Source organism: Protopterus annectens, chromosome 10.part0 (genome assembly GCF_019279795.1).
Source record: "Protopterus annectens isolate FY-2018-M chromosome 10.part0, PAN1.0, whole genome shotgun sequence".
In the NCBI taxonomy this organism is placed as follows: Eukaryota; Metazoa; Chordata; order Ceratodontiformes; family Protopteridae; genus Protopterus; species Protopterus annectens.
In genome coordinates, this window is record NC_056744.1 from 716747484 (window position 1) to 716766647 (window position 19164).

The window sequence follows — 19164 nt, forward strand, 5'->3', positions numbered from 1 at the left end:
CTGAGGAGAGAGAGAATTTTCCCATGTCACAGCTTGGTACCTGTCAGTTAAGTAGCTTTGGAATGAAGTAAGAGTGGAATTTGATAGGTAATATTGGTTTAGTTTGTTTAGCAGGATTTGGTGCGAGACTGTGTCAAATGCTTTGGGCATATCCAAAAGAAGAGTTGACACCTGCAGGTCTTCGTTTTTGAGATGGTTTACTGTGTCTGTGAAGCAGAGGAGGGCTGTAGTGGTACTATGGGCAGGTCTAAAACCATGTTGAGTAGGTGACAGGATGTTGCTGTCTAGGAGATATTTTAGCACCTGGGTATGGATGCATTTTTCTAGGATTTTGGCCAGGGGGGAAGAGTATAGCAATGGGTCTGTGGTTATTAAGTTCAGTGGAGGCCCAGCTTATGGGTGTAATGGGTCTATATCAGCATTTCGAGAATGTAATAGTCTGAATCACTAAATATCAAACTGAAATGATCAAACTATTACATTTTCGAATGCCGATATAAAAAAACAAAAAAACAAACAAAAAAAACCCTAAAGGGTGTAGGTGGGGGGGGTACCCCCCTGCACCCCCCTCGTGGGGGGCTGTGCCTCCCACACCCCCCACTACTTAAATATACCAACTCCGAGGCAACACTACATTGTACTAAATGGAAATGTCCCCTTATGGAGATTTTCGTTTACCTGTTCGATATTCTGCACTTTCGGCATTCTCGTGTCGACAATATCGTATTCGATATTGTCAACGTTCGATATGCTGATAGAAACCCAGTGTAACACAGGATATTTTCCATAGTTTGGGCACATAGTTTTCAACAATTGATCTGCTTATGACAGTGGAGATTGGGATAGCAATAGCATCTGCTTTGAGTTTCAAGGAATAGCTGGGGAGTATGTTGGCTGCTGTTGATGAGGTTTTTAGTTTGGAAAGCATGCTTTTGATTGAAGTGGTGGAAACAGTTTTGAGGGTAAAGCTTATATTAGTGTTATTTGTGTTGGGGGATAGTGAGTTTGGAACTATCCTGTGATACTAAGGATAGAACTGAGTTCACAAAGTGGGAGTTGAATTGTGTTTCGATGTCTGTGGTGGTTGGGTTGGGGGTAGCCTTTTGGGTGGGTTTTAGTAGCTGGTTTACATTTTTCCAAAATTTTGGGGGGGTTGTGTTGGTATTTAGTTTGTAATGTCATGTAGTAGGATTTTTTGTCCAGCCTAATGCATTTTTTTGCATGGTTGTGCAGTTCTTGGTACTTAATTAGGCTTTGTGTTTCTTTGTTTTTTTTGATAGTAAAGCAAGGCAGTGTCTCTGGACTTGAGGATTTGTTTGGTTTCTTTACTAAGATAGGAGTTTGTAGAGGTTCTAACCTTGATTTTGCGCAATGGAGCGACAGTGTCTAGGTGTTGTAGAAATGTTTTGTTGAAATATGCTACAGCCTGGTCAAGTGGGAGGGTTTTTAGGGGGTCCAGTCACAGTTACAGAGTAAAATATTGAGGACCTCAGGAGAGAAATGTTTTGTGTTTCTAGTGGATTTACAGTTAGTGGATTTGCATATGCTTGTTCTACTACGTATAAGATATATCAACAGTAATAAGATATATTATGTGGTCACTTAAGGTGTCTGGGAGACTGCCTGTGTGGGGGTACAATGTGGGATTGTTAGTTAGGACCCAGTCAAGGATGGATTCCCTTTTAGATTTTTTATCACATCTAGTTGGAATTTGGACTAGCTGCTGGTAGCCATGGAGATTTATTAAATTACTTGGTGGTTCTGATATACAGGTGAACCAATCTAGGTTGAATTCCCCCAGAATAAGGGTTTCTTGTGAGTATGTGGAAGAATATCAGGATAAGACGTCTTTCAAGGCTAGCAGGTGTATTACCAGGTGGATTATAGATCACAATTGTGGTGATGACCTTTTTAGGGTGAAGATAAAGTTGTGAGATAAGTATGTCCCAATTATTGGGGGAGGGGAAGGAGTTTGGTATTTGACGTAAAGTTAAGTTGGACTTATCCAGTAAGGCAGTTCCACCCCCTTTACGAAGTGGTCTGTCTTGTCTAATGATACTGTAGCCAGTAGGGAGAACTTCTGAGTTAGTTATGTTTTTATTTAGCCAGGTGCCTGTTAAAGCAACTATGTCTGGGGAGTAGTGTGCTATTGTGGCCTGGAGTTCAGGTATTTTATTTTTGATACTTCTAATATTAATAATCAGCAGTAAAAGATGGTTGGTTTTGCTGCTGTTGTTGATTTTCCCAGGGATAAATATAGTGTGGGTATTATGTTCTGACAATTGTGTTGGAGCAGTTTGTGTTGGAGAGGATGGATTTGGGCCTGGGTTGGGGTGGATGTCCCCACTTATGGTGAGCCTGGTGTTAAAATGGTGATACAAATCATCTTTATAAAGGCACAAGTGCCACTGCTAAGTCAATGTCAGTGTGAAGTTTTAGAACATGAACCCCATGATAGAAATATTTTCTAGCCAGCTTACAGTGCATATGTCTTTGCTGTCACTAGAGTATTAATGCTACTATTCATATGGTACAACTTTTTCTAAACTTATTACTAAGTGCTAGTGTACAGAGGTGTCCAAATGAAGAGCTGTTCTGTAGCAAGGAGTGGAAGGTGTCACTGCAAGACCTAAACTCCTTATGACTATCTTTGATCATGCAGGACAAAGTATTCAGCCAGTCAGGTGAGTGCATGTGTAATCCTTCACTGCCTGTCTAAGCAGCAGTGCAGCCACTCTTACGCCAAAAGTACTATAACAGATGTCTCATTAAAGTTTTAATACTTGTTTAAATTTGAGTATTAATGAACTATGCCTTCTGAACTTGGATATTTCCTGTTTGTTTATGACTTTTTCCAATGTCAGCAAAACAGTCATCGTTAATAAACTCTCTGTAAGACTGGATGAAAGGAAGCCTTGGACTTATGTCCCTTGAGGTTCCCACATTTGTAAAATGATTCAATTCTTCCCCTCTAGTATGAAGGTCTTAACATACAATCTGCTTTTCACATCAGGTTTTCATATTTCCTTATGTAGGCTTTCAGTTTTGATTATATTACTTCCCACCAACACACATAAATATATACAGGCAGACAGATAGACACCCCTACGCACACATGTACACAAGAGCTCTGCTTTAGTTCATTAGAACGTTAACTGATACCCACACTGTAGTTTACTGTTAACAGCACATTCATGAGAACCTCTATATCTTATCATTTATTTATTTTTTGAATGATCTGTTTTTGCTGTCACTTTTTGTTGCATAATCAGTATTCCCCATTCAGTGCTGTACCTGGAGCTTGGGCTCCTTCCTTAGATTACTATAAGCAATGGATTTCTTTCACAGGCCAATTCCTTACTTTTATATGTCTGACCTTTTATATAGAGCAGAATATACAACCAACCACTCAGCTACTGCATTCATCCAAGTGTGGGAGTACCCTGGCTGTGTAAGACCACCAAACTGGAAAGCTGTGCCTTACTTAAACTGTACAATAAATCACATTCCTGAAGCTAGACTAGTGGTTTTTCTAAGTCTCTTTCTCAAGCACTTTTATACACAGACAAGGAAAGCAACAGTGAAATGTATTTCTTTTATTGCAATGTCAGGAAGCTCGTGACTGCACAGGCATGACTGATGCTCAGCAATTCCTTTTCATGTGATAATGCACTGCTATGCTGATAATTTCATTACTACAGGAACTAGTGTGACATTATAATTCTATGCTTTATGATGCAGTCATGCAACTTTTTCTAATAAAGCAACCATAATTTAAAATAAATATTTCCATATGGAATGCTTAAGTAAGTAAGAAGGCTTTGAAAAAGTAAGCTGCATTTCTGAAGGCTTACTATTATGCTCAGCTAACTATTCCATGTGAAAAGTTCATTTTTTATTAATAATGTCAATAACATTTCTTATCAAATGATAAACAAATGCACCAGAATCTGCAACGTTACACAGCCAGCTGCCAGCACAAGTGTCTCCTTCAAAGCAAACAGTCAGAAACTGGATACAGCTGTGTCAACAAACGTATCACTGAGAAAGTAATAATAAAAAAAATCTACCAACTGGAAACTCTCACCTGCGTGAGAAACTACTGATTGCATTCCATTCAGAGCCATGCAATGCCAACTACTTGCAGCCTTACAGTATCTGGCAGTTACCATATGCCACAAGGGCGAAACCACATCACCTTAGACACAAAAGCAGAAATGTCATTTTGTAGTTAATTACATGAAATCAACAGACAAGAAATAGCATCAGTTATGCATCTATTATTAAAGATCAAACTCCAGTATAGATCTGAGCCTTCAAGTACTCAGCAGCTCTCTAGCAGGAAGAAATGCTGGGTGCTCACTGTGGTGAGCCTCCTTGTATGGATTGGTCTAGTCATGTGACTGTTAGGCCCTGACCACTGGGCCACCAGGGGCAGAGTCTGCACATGATATTAGCTATTAATGTGACTGACTAACATCTGTGTAGCATGGCCCTGGGCTACTGTCGCATTCCCTGCCCTATCCTCCATTCATGTGCTTCCCTGACATCTACAACATTCCCTATACATTATTCGTTGTCCACCATCAAGTGCCCACCCTCCATTTGCTTGTGTCCATCCACTGTTGTTCCCAGTTTTTGCATCACTGCTACTCCTGACTGTGTCTACAACCTTTTATCTTTCTATCCCTTTCACAACCATTCCACTGCATTTGTCATCTATCCTTCATCTTCTTTTATGAAAAATGAAGGTTTACCCACAAAACAATATGCCTTCTCCCACCAACTGTCACTACCTATGGTTACCCTTGTGTGTTTTCATCTGTTTGCTATTCCCTCCCTTCTAGCTGTTATTGATCCTCTGTGCTTCACAATCATGTGATGAACTGTTTTATCACTTTGCTGTTGTGGCATTTTGTGGGCTATCTGACATTGCACATGTTGCAGCAGTGTGAAGCTTCATTATGTGTTTGGGAGCACATAGCCTCACTTATGCATGGACACATTGGCCTGCTTTTTCTGTGGCGTTGCCCACTTTGGTTATACACACCTTGCCAGTGCAGCTCCTCCACTGATTCTGCTTAATGCTTCGTGTCCCCATAACATGGCTCCACTAATTTAATGTGCAGTCCTTTTCTTGGAGTATTGGTGTCAAGCATATCTGAAACATATCTGAGCAGCTACAGGCAATGTTATGCTAGGGGATGCTTGTATTTGGTGCCACACAGCAACAAACCACTTTAATATGAATCACAGTTTAATTGAATTTTACTTTTGTTATGTACCACTATGTCACAGCTAGAAATAAAAAAAAATGTTCTGGAAGATGAAGTGGTCAGGATCACATAACTGTATCTAGTTGAGAAAATGCTCTCCTGTACTACAGTTAAACATTTAAATAGGATTCATCAATATTTAAGCACAGATTATGTCTTTGCCTGCTGATTCTTATTAATCTCACATATTAATCTAATATATCTAGAAAGAACCTGACAATTATGGTGTACAGATGATTAGCTTACAGTCCACTGCATATTAAGACAGACTCTTCTTCTTCCATTATCAGTCATTAGCCTCAAATTACTTATTACTATCCCAGATCAGCATCTTCATCTGAAGCTATTCTCCCACCACATTCATTTACAAAAATTACTCCGTTTTCTCACACCCATCCCTCTGCATCTTACTTCACATCCTACTCCTAAAGAAAACACTTCTTTTCATGACCACTTTTAACAACATTTGTGCAATCTAACAATTAACAAACCATCTCTCTCTCTTTCTAATTTTATATCATTCTCTGCATCACAAACTCATCATATTCACTAATATAATCGTCACCTTTATCCTTTTTCTCACTGCTCCACTCCAACTTCTCTTGTGCTTTATACAATATCTTCAAACACCTTCTCTCTTACTCCTGTTGCCTTCTCTCCAGGGTTTTGGAATCAGACAATGCTGAAGTTGACCCTGTCACAGTAGCAGGCTCAGCTGTTCCAGCTAATACTTCACTCCAAAACCTCCCTTAAAACCTCCTCACTCTAAACATCTTAACATCAATAATTTTAACAGCAGAAACATGAATAGTACAATGAGATCTCAGGAGACCTGAACAATCTTGCATACACCAGAAATTGTTTCTACAGATTTAACATGGTTAAAATAGAGCAATCTCTTCATTCTCTACCTAATTAGTGATTTTTCCCACAGGTGTGGGCACCTTGCCCCTAAAGAAGATGAAGGTTCCCTGCACCTTATCCATAATTATCTACAGTATAACTATGCCCCCTTTGTGTCTGAAGATTCGGATACCATTTGAATTGTATCCAAAATCAAAAATGCACCACAGCAATGTGAAATGATAAACCAAAAGGGTAATTTATTACAAACACTAAATACAGACATGGCACAATGATAAAATAAGTGCTTTTGTTCAAATAATATTGAACTTCTTCAGATAAAATTTCAAAAAACATCATGTGACCCCCTTTTATAACATAAGATCATGTTCAAACCCGAAACCTTAAAGATACAATGTAACCAATATGGTTAAAAACAATGCTACCAATCCATTTAAAATAATAGCAACTCACATAATATATAAAGACTTAATCCAACTAAACAGTGATAATTCAATATTGAATCACACCAAAATCACATTCAAGAGTATAAAAATAATGTAAAATACATGCTGTCAAAAGATTCCACCTTTACAAGGTTGATGAATGAAATAATGTCATTAATGCCAGGAGGGTTTGGTTGCACGCAAATAAACCTGCCACCATAACTCAATGTTGTTCCAATAATATTTTCCACGGCCCACGTCTCAGGCTCTTCAATACTTGTTCTAAAATAGCAAATTTAAACTCATGTCCAGGAAACTGACTAATAGGCTTATACAAAGCATTAGTTACTTCCTTTTTATTTACTTCATATATGCTCATAAATTTATTGGCTTAATTTACGTGCAGTTTTGCCATCGTAAAATCCTGGACAATTCATACAACTAGCAATTGATGCAATTCTTTGGGTATAACAAGAGTATCGGCCTGAAATAGGGATATATTTATTCCCTGCTTAAACCCCTGACACACAGTTAACATGTTGACATTGATGGCATGCCCCGCACTTTGCCATCTTACCATTAGTTTTACTGGTAATGGATTGTGCAAAAATATTCTTCAAATTGGAATCTTTCCTATATAACATAGGAGTGTACTTCCAACTGATCGTCAATATCTTTGTCGGCAACAATCAAACCCCAATTTTTTCTGTAATGCCATAAATTTCTACACTATTTAAATTATAAGTGGTAATAAAAGAGCAAAAGACAACCTTATTTAATGGATCACGCAATGCCTCTATCCAAAATCACTCTAGGTCATAAAATTAATCTTTATATTGTCTCTGTTTATCAACCTCCCATTAACCTTCCTTCCTTACTTCTTTAACTTCCTACTTAAAGATATATGCTTATGGTCTTCTAAAATATACTTCCTCTTATTAAGTGACTTTAACTTGAACTGGCAATGCACTTTCCGCAAGATAAACCATTCTGCCTCCTTTGATGGGTTAGATCAGCTTGTTTCCACACATACCCACTTTAACCTTTCCAGTTCTCATGACTCGCTTCCAGGCCCCTTTCTTACCAATTTCCATGATAAATGTCATGATACAGTTTTGTACTTAATTTTCTATGGGGCCTCTGCCCCTTTATCTCATTCTACTCTTTCTAGTCTACCAATAATTTTTAACTGCAATTATGCAAACTAATAAAGATAATCGTAGCTAACAGAGTGGTCTCACTTTTGCATAATAAAAGATCTTGAAAAAGGTCCACCTTTTTCTAGAACACACTTCCTGCAGTTCAACAGATGATGCTGGTAAGGTCACCAGTGAAAAATTGGTCTGACAATGCAACTACACAAATGATCTTTCAGAATGTCCCCATGCAGGCTCATTTTGATGGTACATTTAAAGAATCTGAGAATGTTGTATGCATCAATTTAAATCCTCTTGTTTCTACATATACTCAGCCTAACCCTTTCTGTTTTCAAGAGTCACTTCCAGTCCTTTTTCTCACCAATTCCTATGATAGATGCCATATGAAAATGTTATACCTAATTTTCTATGTGACCATTGTCCTGAAGCCAGGTCTGTTCGTGTGATGGCTACTAGTGAGGACATGATGGCTAGATGACCCATGTAGCACAGCTGGGCTCTGTCTGAAAAAGTTCCATGGTGTTATTGTGTGGGGTGACCATCCACAAGACAAAGGACAGTGGTTAGGTACAATGCCAAACCAGTAGCAAGCAGGAAAGGACTAGACTGACAGCAGATAGACTAGGGCAATCGAAACTAGTTCTCAGAAAATGGAATGTCATTATGTTTCTTGGAAAGGAGCCAAGGCTTGTGCAGATGGTTGAAAAGTACCAGTTAAATTTAATTTGTCTTACACCTATAAAGTACTGGTTCTGAAAGCTGACTTGTCACATGAGGTGCTGTCTCTTCTTTTCTGAAACTGATCCTCATGAGTGGCTATTAATGAAGAATTTTCAGGGATTTTCTCAAGTTTCTGGATGGTAGCTATTTATTCAGTAAGCAAGAAGGTGTCTCAATGTAACCATGAAATGCAGAAAGGAAAGGTATCTGCTGTCTATGCTCTTATGCATCTACCAAACTTTTGTTCACTTTTTCTAAATCTATGTCCATAATTTTTGAGACAAACCAAAGATTATCTACTATTCCCTCTCTACGGACTGTTAGCTCTCTTACTAACCTCATTTAATTCATGGATTCCGACAGATACTTAGGTGTTGTTATCCTTGATCCTGTACTATCCTTTCCCACATGCACTAAGACAACCATCAATAAAGTTCTAAGCTGCTTTTTGTTTTCCTATTCTTCTTACCCTTGAATCATGTAGTTCCACAGTTAAGAATGTCCTAATTCCTAAACCTTAAAATACATTTGAAATTTTGCATAAAAAGTGCTGATCGAGGTTTCAGTTCCTCATAGCGTCAAACTGAATAAAGGGGGTACACACAGAAAGAGTAAATTAATGAATAATAACAGTATTTAAATTATGTATTCTTTTGCTACACAGTGCTGCAAAATGAATACCTTTATTAATTAAATAGAAGTACCATTACTTTTTATGTATTCACCTATTTATGAGAATATGAATGTATGCAGTCACTTTTTATTCTCCTATCACAGTTACATCCTTGGCAAAAAATACTTTACATTGAAGATATGCTTCTTTAAAGGCAATTTAAAGATTACATTTTATATAAAAAGTACTTAAGGCGAATGCAATTAAAACTAAACTAGTGTGATTAAGTTAAACAGGAACATGTTGAATAAATTAAAGAGGGATTATACAAGGACAAAGTGAACAAGGCCACAGACAAAAAGAGCTATAATTCTGAATAAACAGAGGAACAAATGTCTTTTTCCAAATGAAACAGGAACCACTAATAGCTTATTTTGACAAGGAAAGTGACATATGGAAAAGGAAAATAAGTTTGGCATAAAGAGATAACATAGAAAAGTATCCATATGTGTATTCTTGCAGCTGAGACTTCTGAGCTGGGTGTTGAAGGGAGTAGTTTTGTTAATGGTATTCATTAAAATGTAATATGGTCATATATGACATAACATGACTGAGATGTTATTACTCAAACTTAGTTGCTATACAGTTTAGTATCGGATGCAAATAAATGTTTTCCTTAATTCCTTTTTTGTACCATACATGTTCACCATTCATTACTTTTAAATAATCACTGAATACATTTGCTAATACCCCATGAGATTCAAATTCTCATTTCTGACCACTAAAAAAATTGATGACGAAAGCATGAACAGGGGGACAAAGAAGTTCATATTGGGATGCATTCAGAGTTCATGATTTGTTAATGAAGAACACTTCTCTGAGGTACTTATGTGCTTTTGTCATGTTGACAAAGTATTTGCTATACATATTTCAGCACCCTTGAAGACTTACATTACTGAGGCACATTACCTTTCAGACTCCTCTACTGACTCGGTTGTTGTATTATCTTCAACTTTCTGTAATTCGTTGTCTTCATTTTTCACACTCTCAGAGCCACTCAACACTGCTGGCAGACCCTCACTGATGGCTTCTGGTGGGCATTTAGGAGGGCACTCTGCTGGGCATTCTGCCAATTTGCTCCACTTGTCTTCCAAATCAGCAGCATCTTCTTCTAAATCCTCATCAGATGATGAATCTTCACTTGATGTGGTTTCATAACTACATGAAGAAATTCACTTTTATTATTTTCTGCTCAGAGCAGTTAAATGAATATAAACAATAATACAAACAAAATTACAATCATAAAAATATCTATTCAGAGATGGGCGAGGCTCAAAAAGCATGCAGAATAAATAGATTCATATCAAGTTGCTGATGACAATTTTAATTGGCGTCATTCCTGCAAATCAATTCAACTGAAAACTTTCAACTGATCAAAACTAATTGTTTTTTTTTTCAAGATCAAGACCCCTTCACACTTCTATGTGAGGAGAGAATCCTACCTGATTTATACCCACCAACTCCATGGTCACACAAGAGTGTGGAAAAGGGCAGTCAAATTTGTTGAAAGTGTTCTTCAGCAGAGCAATTTCATGGGAATGGAACTCATTGAAACTGCTGATTTCCAGCTGGTAGGTTCCTGAATTGATACATGCATAATCTGGAGATTCAGGTGGCATTTTATAACTTCACATGGATCTGAACCATATAACCAAACATTAGTCATTGAATATGTTAATACTATGTTTTCTGACAATATGCACACATCATTCAAACAAACAAAATGGATATTTCTACTTCCAGATCTGCTAGTCTAATTTTATTTTCCCTGGTTTTATAGCAGTCATTATTATATATGTCTGTCAATTATTTTCTGCTGCCTGCAAATGGATGAAAGAATGGCATGACTGTAAAAGGACACAATTAGGTGCAACATGAATGCAAAATCCATGGGAAAGTACTACAATAGGGCATTCCTGGATAGTGGAGCTGAAAATGCAGTTTTGCATTCAAATACAGATGACACAACTGAAATCCACACTGAGAGAGCATGAATTCTTATGTATTGATTGATCATTTCACTAATTTTATGGAATATCAAAAACTAAAATTATGTTACTTTCCCCTTCAAAAAGTACCATTATAGACAAGAACTCATTCTCCATTACTAATCAAAACAATGCCTCTCTTGAGGTAGCCTCCCATGTAAAGCTTCTAGGAGTCCTTATTGATGAACAGTTAAAATTTGATACTCACCTATTAACGAATATTAAGAAAACTCACCAGAAACTAGGCATGCTTTATAACCGCTATATCCCCCCTACTACTAAACTTGTACTCTCTAACACCTTCCTCATTCCTTCTCTCCTATATGGTGCCCCACTTCTTACTAACCTTCAATCTTCTCTAAAAACAAAGTTATCCTCCTGTTATAACAAAATTTCTACGTTTGCTACCGGCTATAAATCCTCCTCCCACCACTGCAATGTCCTACACAAACTAAATTGGTTCGAACTTCCCAACCATCTTACCTACATTCAACTTACTCATGCCCATAAACTCATCTTTAATCCCTCCATCTGCCCCTCCCTTGCCTCCTCCTTCAAAATGCACCTACCCAACAGACTTCTAAGATCCAATAACCAGAATTTGCTTGAACTGCACAAGCCTGCTCGTCCTCCAGGCAAACACCTATTATCCTTTTCCCTAGGTCACCTCTGGAACTCCCTGCCACCTCTTATTCATACTACAGACAACCGCTCTACCTTTAAGACCCTGCTTCATTCCCATCTCGGAACCCTCTGGGAATGTTCCTGCTCTCATCCCACATGACCCGCCTCTTTTTACCCATTTCTCACACTCCTTTACTTCTCCCTTCTCTTCACCATACTGAGCTTCTCTGACTACCACCATCTTCATTTTTCTCATTTACTCCTGCTCTGGCTCTACTTTTTTTCTTATTGTCCCACCCTTCTTACATTCAACAATTAACACCTTTTATCCCCTTACCCTACTTTAACTCTGCTAAGATTTCATGTAGAACTGTTATGTCAACTCTGTGTTACTTCACATTGTAACAAATCCAACAGGAATATGCACCAATGGATTTTTCTAATTATAATTGATTATGTGTGTGTGTGTGTGTGTGTGTGTGTGTGTGTGTGTATAATTTTTACCTTTTGCTTTTTTGACTGTCTTTTCACTGTAATTGTGGATTTTTTGTCATGTTGTGTAATACCATCATTCTTCAATAGTATTACATAAATGTAAATGCATTGTCTTCATATTATATTGTTGTTCATGGAGCTTTTCTCCCCCGGACTCCATTGAAAACGGGCTCTTCTTAGCCCAGTGGACTATCCCAGTAAACAAACTGTAAAATAAATAAATAAATCAATCAATAAATATCCCTAACTGCCTTAACTTTTGTCCCACATAATAAAGTACCTCTTATTTTTTCCAATACGATGCTGCATTACTTCTTTAAATATACTGGGTTACTAATTTGATATAAAAATACTGATTGCTGTTCCTAAATTTGCAAAGATATAACTTAGGAGCTGCCTCTGTCCATTAGTAGTACAGGGGGCAGTCCTGGGGTAAATTTTCTGTTTTCCATCCATAGATCTAACTTGCACTTGAAAATGGACAGGGATGAACTTTTTGTGTGGATAAGGCATCTGTTCTATTGCAGCGGTATCTACTGTGAAATATACCTGTCCCTCCAAACCATTTTGTTGATGTTATCCCTATACTGAGTATTTCTGATGCCATTTGACTTGTTGATGTGCAGTAAACCCATCAGTAATGAGTCAGAGGATGCCTTGTGTGCCAAACACAGGTAGCCTTTTAGTAGTCTCTAGGACACAAAGTTTAGTGACAAGACTTTGAGTCGATCCATGTAGGACATGTTATTTAGGCCATTTATCCTTTAAGTAAATTATCTCTGAAAGCATTCTAGTTGTTGCATGAGTCTGGACAGACATGCCAAAGGGGGCATTATATTCGATGACTTGTCTGATGAGGGCTGAGTAAAGGGGACAATGACATCCCTAGATCTAGACACAATCCCTTTGTTTATAAGTTGTGCAGTATAGAAGTACTTTCTTATAGCAATAGACACATGTTGGACAAAAGTTAGGTCACTGTCCACATAAGTTCCCAAATCCAGAACGTCATAGGGGAGTATTGTCAATGTGGACAATTGTCATGGAGTTGTAATATGAAAAGCTGGCTAAGCATGGTATTAAAGCAGTAACTAAATAAAAAAAAACATAAAAAAATGCCTTACTCACTTAGAGAAACTAGTAATTAAAATAATACAAACAGTATTGGTGACTTTAACTACCCTGAAACTGATGTGGTAACCTACACTTCCAGTAATAAAATATGTCCAGTACCTCTTTGGTTTTGTCAATACTAATTTGTTGAACTACAGGTTAAAAATCCAGCTAGGCCCAAGAATAAAAACATTCTGGATTTTACTTTGACCAATATACTGTGTTGCTCAGACTCTAAAATTACCTTTTGGCTCATCAAATCAGACTATGGTACAGTAACTTTTTCCATTAAAACAAAGGATCTTCTCATATGCAGTGCCTTCACATTGCAGGATTCCTTTCATGGTGACTACACCAAAATTAATGCTGTCTTTGGGATCAGACCTCAAATATCCATAATTATACTTTTCAACTGTCCTTGATTTTGCCTGATATTTACCCTATCCCTTGCAAAGTTTTTTATGTTATACTAAATCATTGAGGATTACATTTAGCCAGTAATGCCACACATTACGGTGCCATATTTCTTATTGCTCAGAAAATCCACATTGGTCTAAAACCTGTTATTCTATTAACTTTTAAGCAAATCAGAGTAATATTTAAAATTTGATTCCCCATTATTATTGGCTTTGTCATGACCTTTTAAGCAAAGAAGTTGAGATGTACTGTCAGTTTTAATAAATTCTCTTATTAATTGAATAGCTGCCCCATAAAACATGTCTCCATTATGCACAAACATAGTGGGAGCTTTAAGAAAAATAATTCTGTGATGAAACTATATAACAGACAGCTTCTACAGTAAAGAGAAAATATCACCCTTATTTACTTATCCTACAAAATGCTGCCTATCTTCAAAAATTAAAAATTAAAAAAATTAAAACTAGTCTTAGCGTAGCTTACACTGTATTAACAAGGGCCATCTACTCAACCAAGTTCTCCTTTAAGATTAAGACTGCAAATAAATTGGAAGAATATAATAAAGTATTATATAAGTAAACAAGGATACTTACAGATAACACTCAGGATGGTAATAGTGGTAGAACATACTCTAACCCACAAGACACTGCAAAAAGCTTTGTGAAGACAGTTGGCTTCTACTTCAGAACCCTAAAAAGAAAGGTCACTGCTGTATTAGACTTAAAAGGAGACCCCCAACAAAGGTTCCATGACAAAGTTTTAAACAACACCAATCTACATAGGTTCATAAGTTCATAGGTTCATAGGTGGTACTAGGCTATTGGCCCTAGGGCCTATACAAGCCTAGCTATAACAATCCCCTGGCTATTTCTTCCCACAATATTTACTTCCCTAGACCCTTGTCTAGCAGGGTGACTGACATGATCCCCAGGGTGAATTTCCTATCTCCCATCCAATCGTCAAGATTCCTTCTGAAGAGGGCCAAAGAGGCGGTCTGCTTGACATGTATGGGCAGTCTATTCCAGAGTCTGGGGAGTCTCTGGCTAAGGAACCTATCCCTCCAGCATGTTTTGTTCATTGTGATGACAAGGTTTAGATCCCTGGAGCATGTGGCTCTGAGGGATTGGGATTTCTTTAAGTGTAGCATGTCCAACAGCTCTGGGTTTGACATGGCCTTGTATGTTAAACAGAGATCGCCTCTGAGTAGAGGATATGCGACACTCACATATACCTCCTTAACTTATACATACTAAGTGCACAGTTGCAAAGTAGTATAAAAAGCACACTACAGCACACACTGAACCTGCACAATGCAAGTAAAGCAGCTTTTAGCCAACTGCAGTTAAAAAAAGTAATAAAAGACAATAAGCTGTTCACTGAAACTGCATTCATTTGAGTCCAGGAGAGCTGTCAGAAGTGGAATCATTAACCACTGAACTGACACTGACTGAAACGGCAACTATGTTTTTTCCAGGGGGATTCATCCTCCTCCCTACATGCACTGTTACTTAGGAATACTAACTCTGAAACAGCTATGCCTAACAGTAAAGGGAATTCTTTGAGACACCACAATCTCATTCTTTAACCCAAAAACAAATTGTCCATTTGTAATTACACATGACTGCCAATCACAAATGACTTGCAGTTAATCCTGACAAGCCTCCCCCAACATACTGATCCTATTTCCTGATCAAATTGAAGTCTGAAGCCCCTTTTCAGCAACAAACCAGGTCCCAAGGCAGAAAAATGTGTATATGTGTGTGTGTGTGTGTGTGTGTGTGTGTGTGTGTGTGTGTGTGTGTGTGTGTGTGTGTGTGTGTTTGTGTGTGTAAAGCAAGTAAAACCTAAATATATGCATGCAAATCCAGAGGTTTACACTGAATAAGCTGTAAGGATCTTCAAGATGTGTACATGTAAATCATCCAGGACGTGTAATGCAATTACTCCAAACTGATATACCATACAGTTGCTAAAAATCATTAAGGATGTATTACGCAGACATTTAGTTATAGACTGTGGAAAAATGATTTATGCCTGGCATGCACAGAATCCTTGAATTCTGCTATGATGGACCCTTTGCATACCCACAAAACAAATAGGACCAGAACTACTAGATCTAAGGATTTGAACGGGTATTTATTTCAGAGAATCCCCATTCTCTGGAATAGGCTTCCAATCAATGTTAAGCAGAGCCCTTTCCCAACCCTATTCAAACACAACTTCTACCAATGGATGGGAAATCATAAATTCAGCCCTGGTAGACCTATGTCTCTGAAGGACAGAGGCAGCGATTAAATCATGCCGTAACTAACATACACCCCTTACTTTAACCTCTAAAGCACAATAACTTGTAGGATAAATCTGGGTTGCATGGCTAGGCTTATAAAGGCCCCAGTGGTCATTAGCCTAGTATCTACCTATGAACCTATGAGCCTGTAAGGACATGTGAAAAGAATCTACAGCTACCACTGATAAAAGCATAACATAACACTAAGAGCATTGCCTCTGAAAACAAATGAAAAGCTACAAAGTGCCTAAATAAAAATAATGGGCATGAACGAGGTGGAAAAGAAGCAGTGGGTACCGACAATGGTACGATGCAGTTTAATCAAAATAGTGCAATCCCCGAATGATAAAGCAATAAGCAACAAAAATTCAGTTTTCTGTCAGTAGGAAAACAACTGAAATGTAGTAAGATGATGCCTGTGTGGTGGAAAGGAACAAACTCTTGAAGGTAACCCAGGAGACGTAGGTTTAATTAGCAAATTTGATCTGAGAGGAGGCACCTGGGGTGGTGGTTAGTTACTGGGCAGTATTATTCTGGCCTCACCTTCTCACTGGATAAAGGCTAGTGTGTGTTTGGCCTAGGGCTATCAGTTTTGGGTTGAAACAAAAACCTCTAGTCCAGTGGCATGTGTATTTTATACACGTATCATTTATTTCATGGAACAGTGAATTCATAACAAAAAAAGCTGATAGCTGTCACGTTGGTGTTATACTAGGATGTCCTGACATCCACTCTGCCCGCTCCAACATTAGGTATATATTTCCACTTATGGGGCTCTGGTCCATGGGGTGGGGTAAGGTAGACAGGTGCTGGGGATGTCAGAGCTGAAATTACAGACTACAGCAAGGACAAGTATGAATGTAACAACTGTTTGAGAACTCTTTCTGCAAGTACTGATAAAGTAAAGCAAATCTGCTAAAAGCAGCTTTTAGCAAACATGGAGCTTGCCTTTTTCCTTCACAATCATGTGGCTGTGGAGTTGGCATCTATAAGTTGGGAAGGTGGGAGTTCCCCAACATATGAGAGGTGTGGGGGGAGGAAGGGTTTGCCATCCTGCAAAGAAAGCTTTCTTTCAGATTTGTAGGAGGTGGCTGAGACTACATTTGTTTCATAGTACTGGTATTTGTATAAATACCATTTACAGACTCATCACCATTTGCAATTAAGCAAAGAGGTTAAGTAACAGTAATTAATGATAATAAATGTATCATCAATAAGCCAACCACTAGCCATTGTCCGTAAAACAACTCCAAAAATACAGTGTTTACAGTAGGATGATAAGTTCAGACCTGACTGCATTACACTCCAATTCAATTTGGACATCAAGAAAAGTAAATCAGATGTGACAGGCAACATTTTATGAAAAACACTGTCCTTCACTCAAGGCCAAAATAAGTTGTTTCAAACATTTATTAGACACAGATTGACATGACATTAGAAATTAGGGTTCCATAAAACCAGACTTTCAGGTGTCTATACTGAACTCTTTTAGCAATTCAGAACTTCATGGGATAAAACACTTGGATGGCAGATTTATGCTTCACCTGCTATGGGGTACCAACTGTCACAAATGCAGTTTTGTCCAAATCTGCAGTGCATTTTTGTGGCATTACTGACATAACAGAGAGCTGAACTCCACTGATATTTCAAGTTTCTAACCTAGTTAAAAACAATAGTTCAAGGCGTCATTAAAATTTCTAACCTGGGCTGTGAAGTCAGTGGTAACAAGGCCTTATTACCAACAAGATGCAGCATTTTGTGTTTCAGAGCTGCAATAGCCACAATGAGGAAAACCTCATAAGGGGTTAATTTGCACGTCTCTGAGTTTAGTTGGCTATCATGAAGTGTAGATCAGTGCTTCCTGTGGCAGTTAGTGCTGGTGGCTGTCTCATAAGCAGAGCACCCATCTATTCACTCTCTCTCACACACTACACACAATCAAACACACATACACCACAGACCCCATATCTAAACATCACCAATATCTCCTTTCCTGCTCTTATAATTCACAGAAGATTTCTGTCAGTCAGTTAATGCCAGATATTAGAGTTGCATACATCATATGTCCTGCTGCCTAACATTCTCTCCTGACCCAAAAACATTTAAACAAGTATCCCTGGTATCTAGTGTTCCACCCAATCCCTGTATCATGCTGGTCAGGCACAAGTGCTATTCCTGGTGGCCAGTGGTTCCCTCCACCCAATGTTGCAGGCTCTAATCATTAGTCTAGGAGTGTGTGGAAGTATGACAGAACCCCCCCTTCCCACACGCACACAGTAAACATTTAGGACTCAAAGGTGCATAATTGAAAAACAAAAAGTTACTAGAACACGTGTGCCCTTTGGTATGTAAAATTCAAAAGTGACTGAGGCCTGGTTCAAGGCTCTAGAGAGCACCCCTGCATTACCAGGCTATAACTCATACCACAATTTTCGGCCATCTAACCTGGGCTAGAAAATCAAAGGCGGAGGTGTGTCCATATTCATTAAGGATATCCACCCCTCCAGGCTAGTTGTGCAGCATAATGCATCCGATCCAAGTGCAACTAACTCTGGGCAAAACTGCAATCCAAATTGTAGCCTGCTACCGATCCCCCACCATGCCCCAGGATTCCCAGTCCTCTTTTTTTGATATACTGGAAAATATTAGGGTACAACCAAACACCCTAATAATGGGCGATTTCAACTACCCCACCATTAACTGGGAAAACTACTCATGTACCAACTCCTTCACTCAACGCTTTCTGGAATTCATAAATTCCAATGCCCTGGATCAACTTATCCACACCCCCACCAGGGGCAACAATATCCTAGACCTAGTCATTACCAACACCTGAAGTCAACTCCTCATTGGTCAGGTCTGACCATAAGCTAATCACCCTATATACCTGCATCCACCCTGCACCCACCATTAAGGAAACCAAGGTAAAAAATGTCTCCAAAGCCAACTTTATGCTTCGTAAGACAGAAGTGGTGAACTTCATGACACCCATGCAGATGGACAATACAGTTACGGCTGCTGAATCCTACACAAATGCACTCTATAAGCACTTACATGAGTGAATGGATCATGCAACCCAAAAAGAACCAATACATTATCCTCCAAGAAAAAGGAAGTAAATCTGG

The 19164-nt window shown here is 38.4% G+C and overlaps 1 protein-coding gene across 1 annotated transcript in view; it reads right to left on the reverse strand.

Annotated features, from left to right (window-relative positions):
• The window catches only part of KANK4 (KN motif and ankyrin repeat domains 4), a 419388-nt gene that overhangs the window by 210600 nt on the left and 189624 nt on the right, over positions 1–19164 (reverse strand). Inside the window, exon 4 of the mRNA XM_044085543.1 lies at positions 10025–10273. Within this exon, the coding sequence (XP_043941478.1) occupies positions 10025–10273 (249 nt within the window). The remainder of the gene's footprint in view (positions 1–10024; positions 10274–19164) is intronic.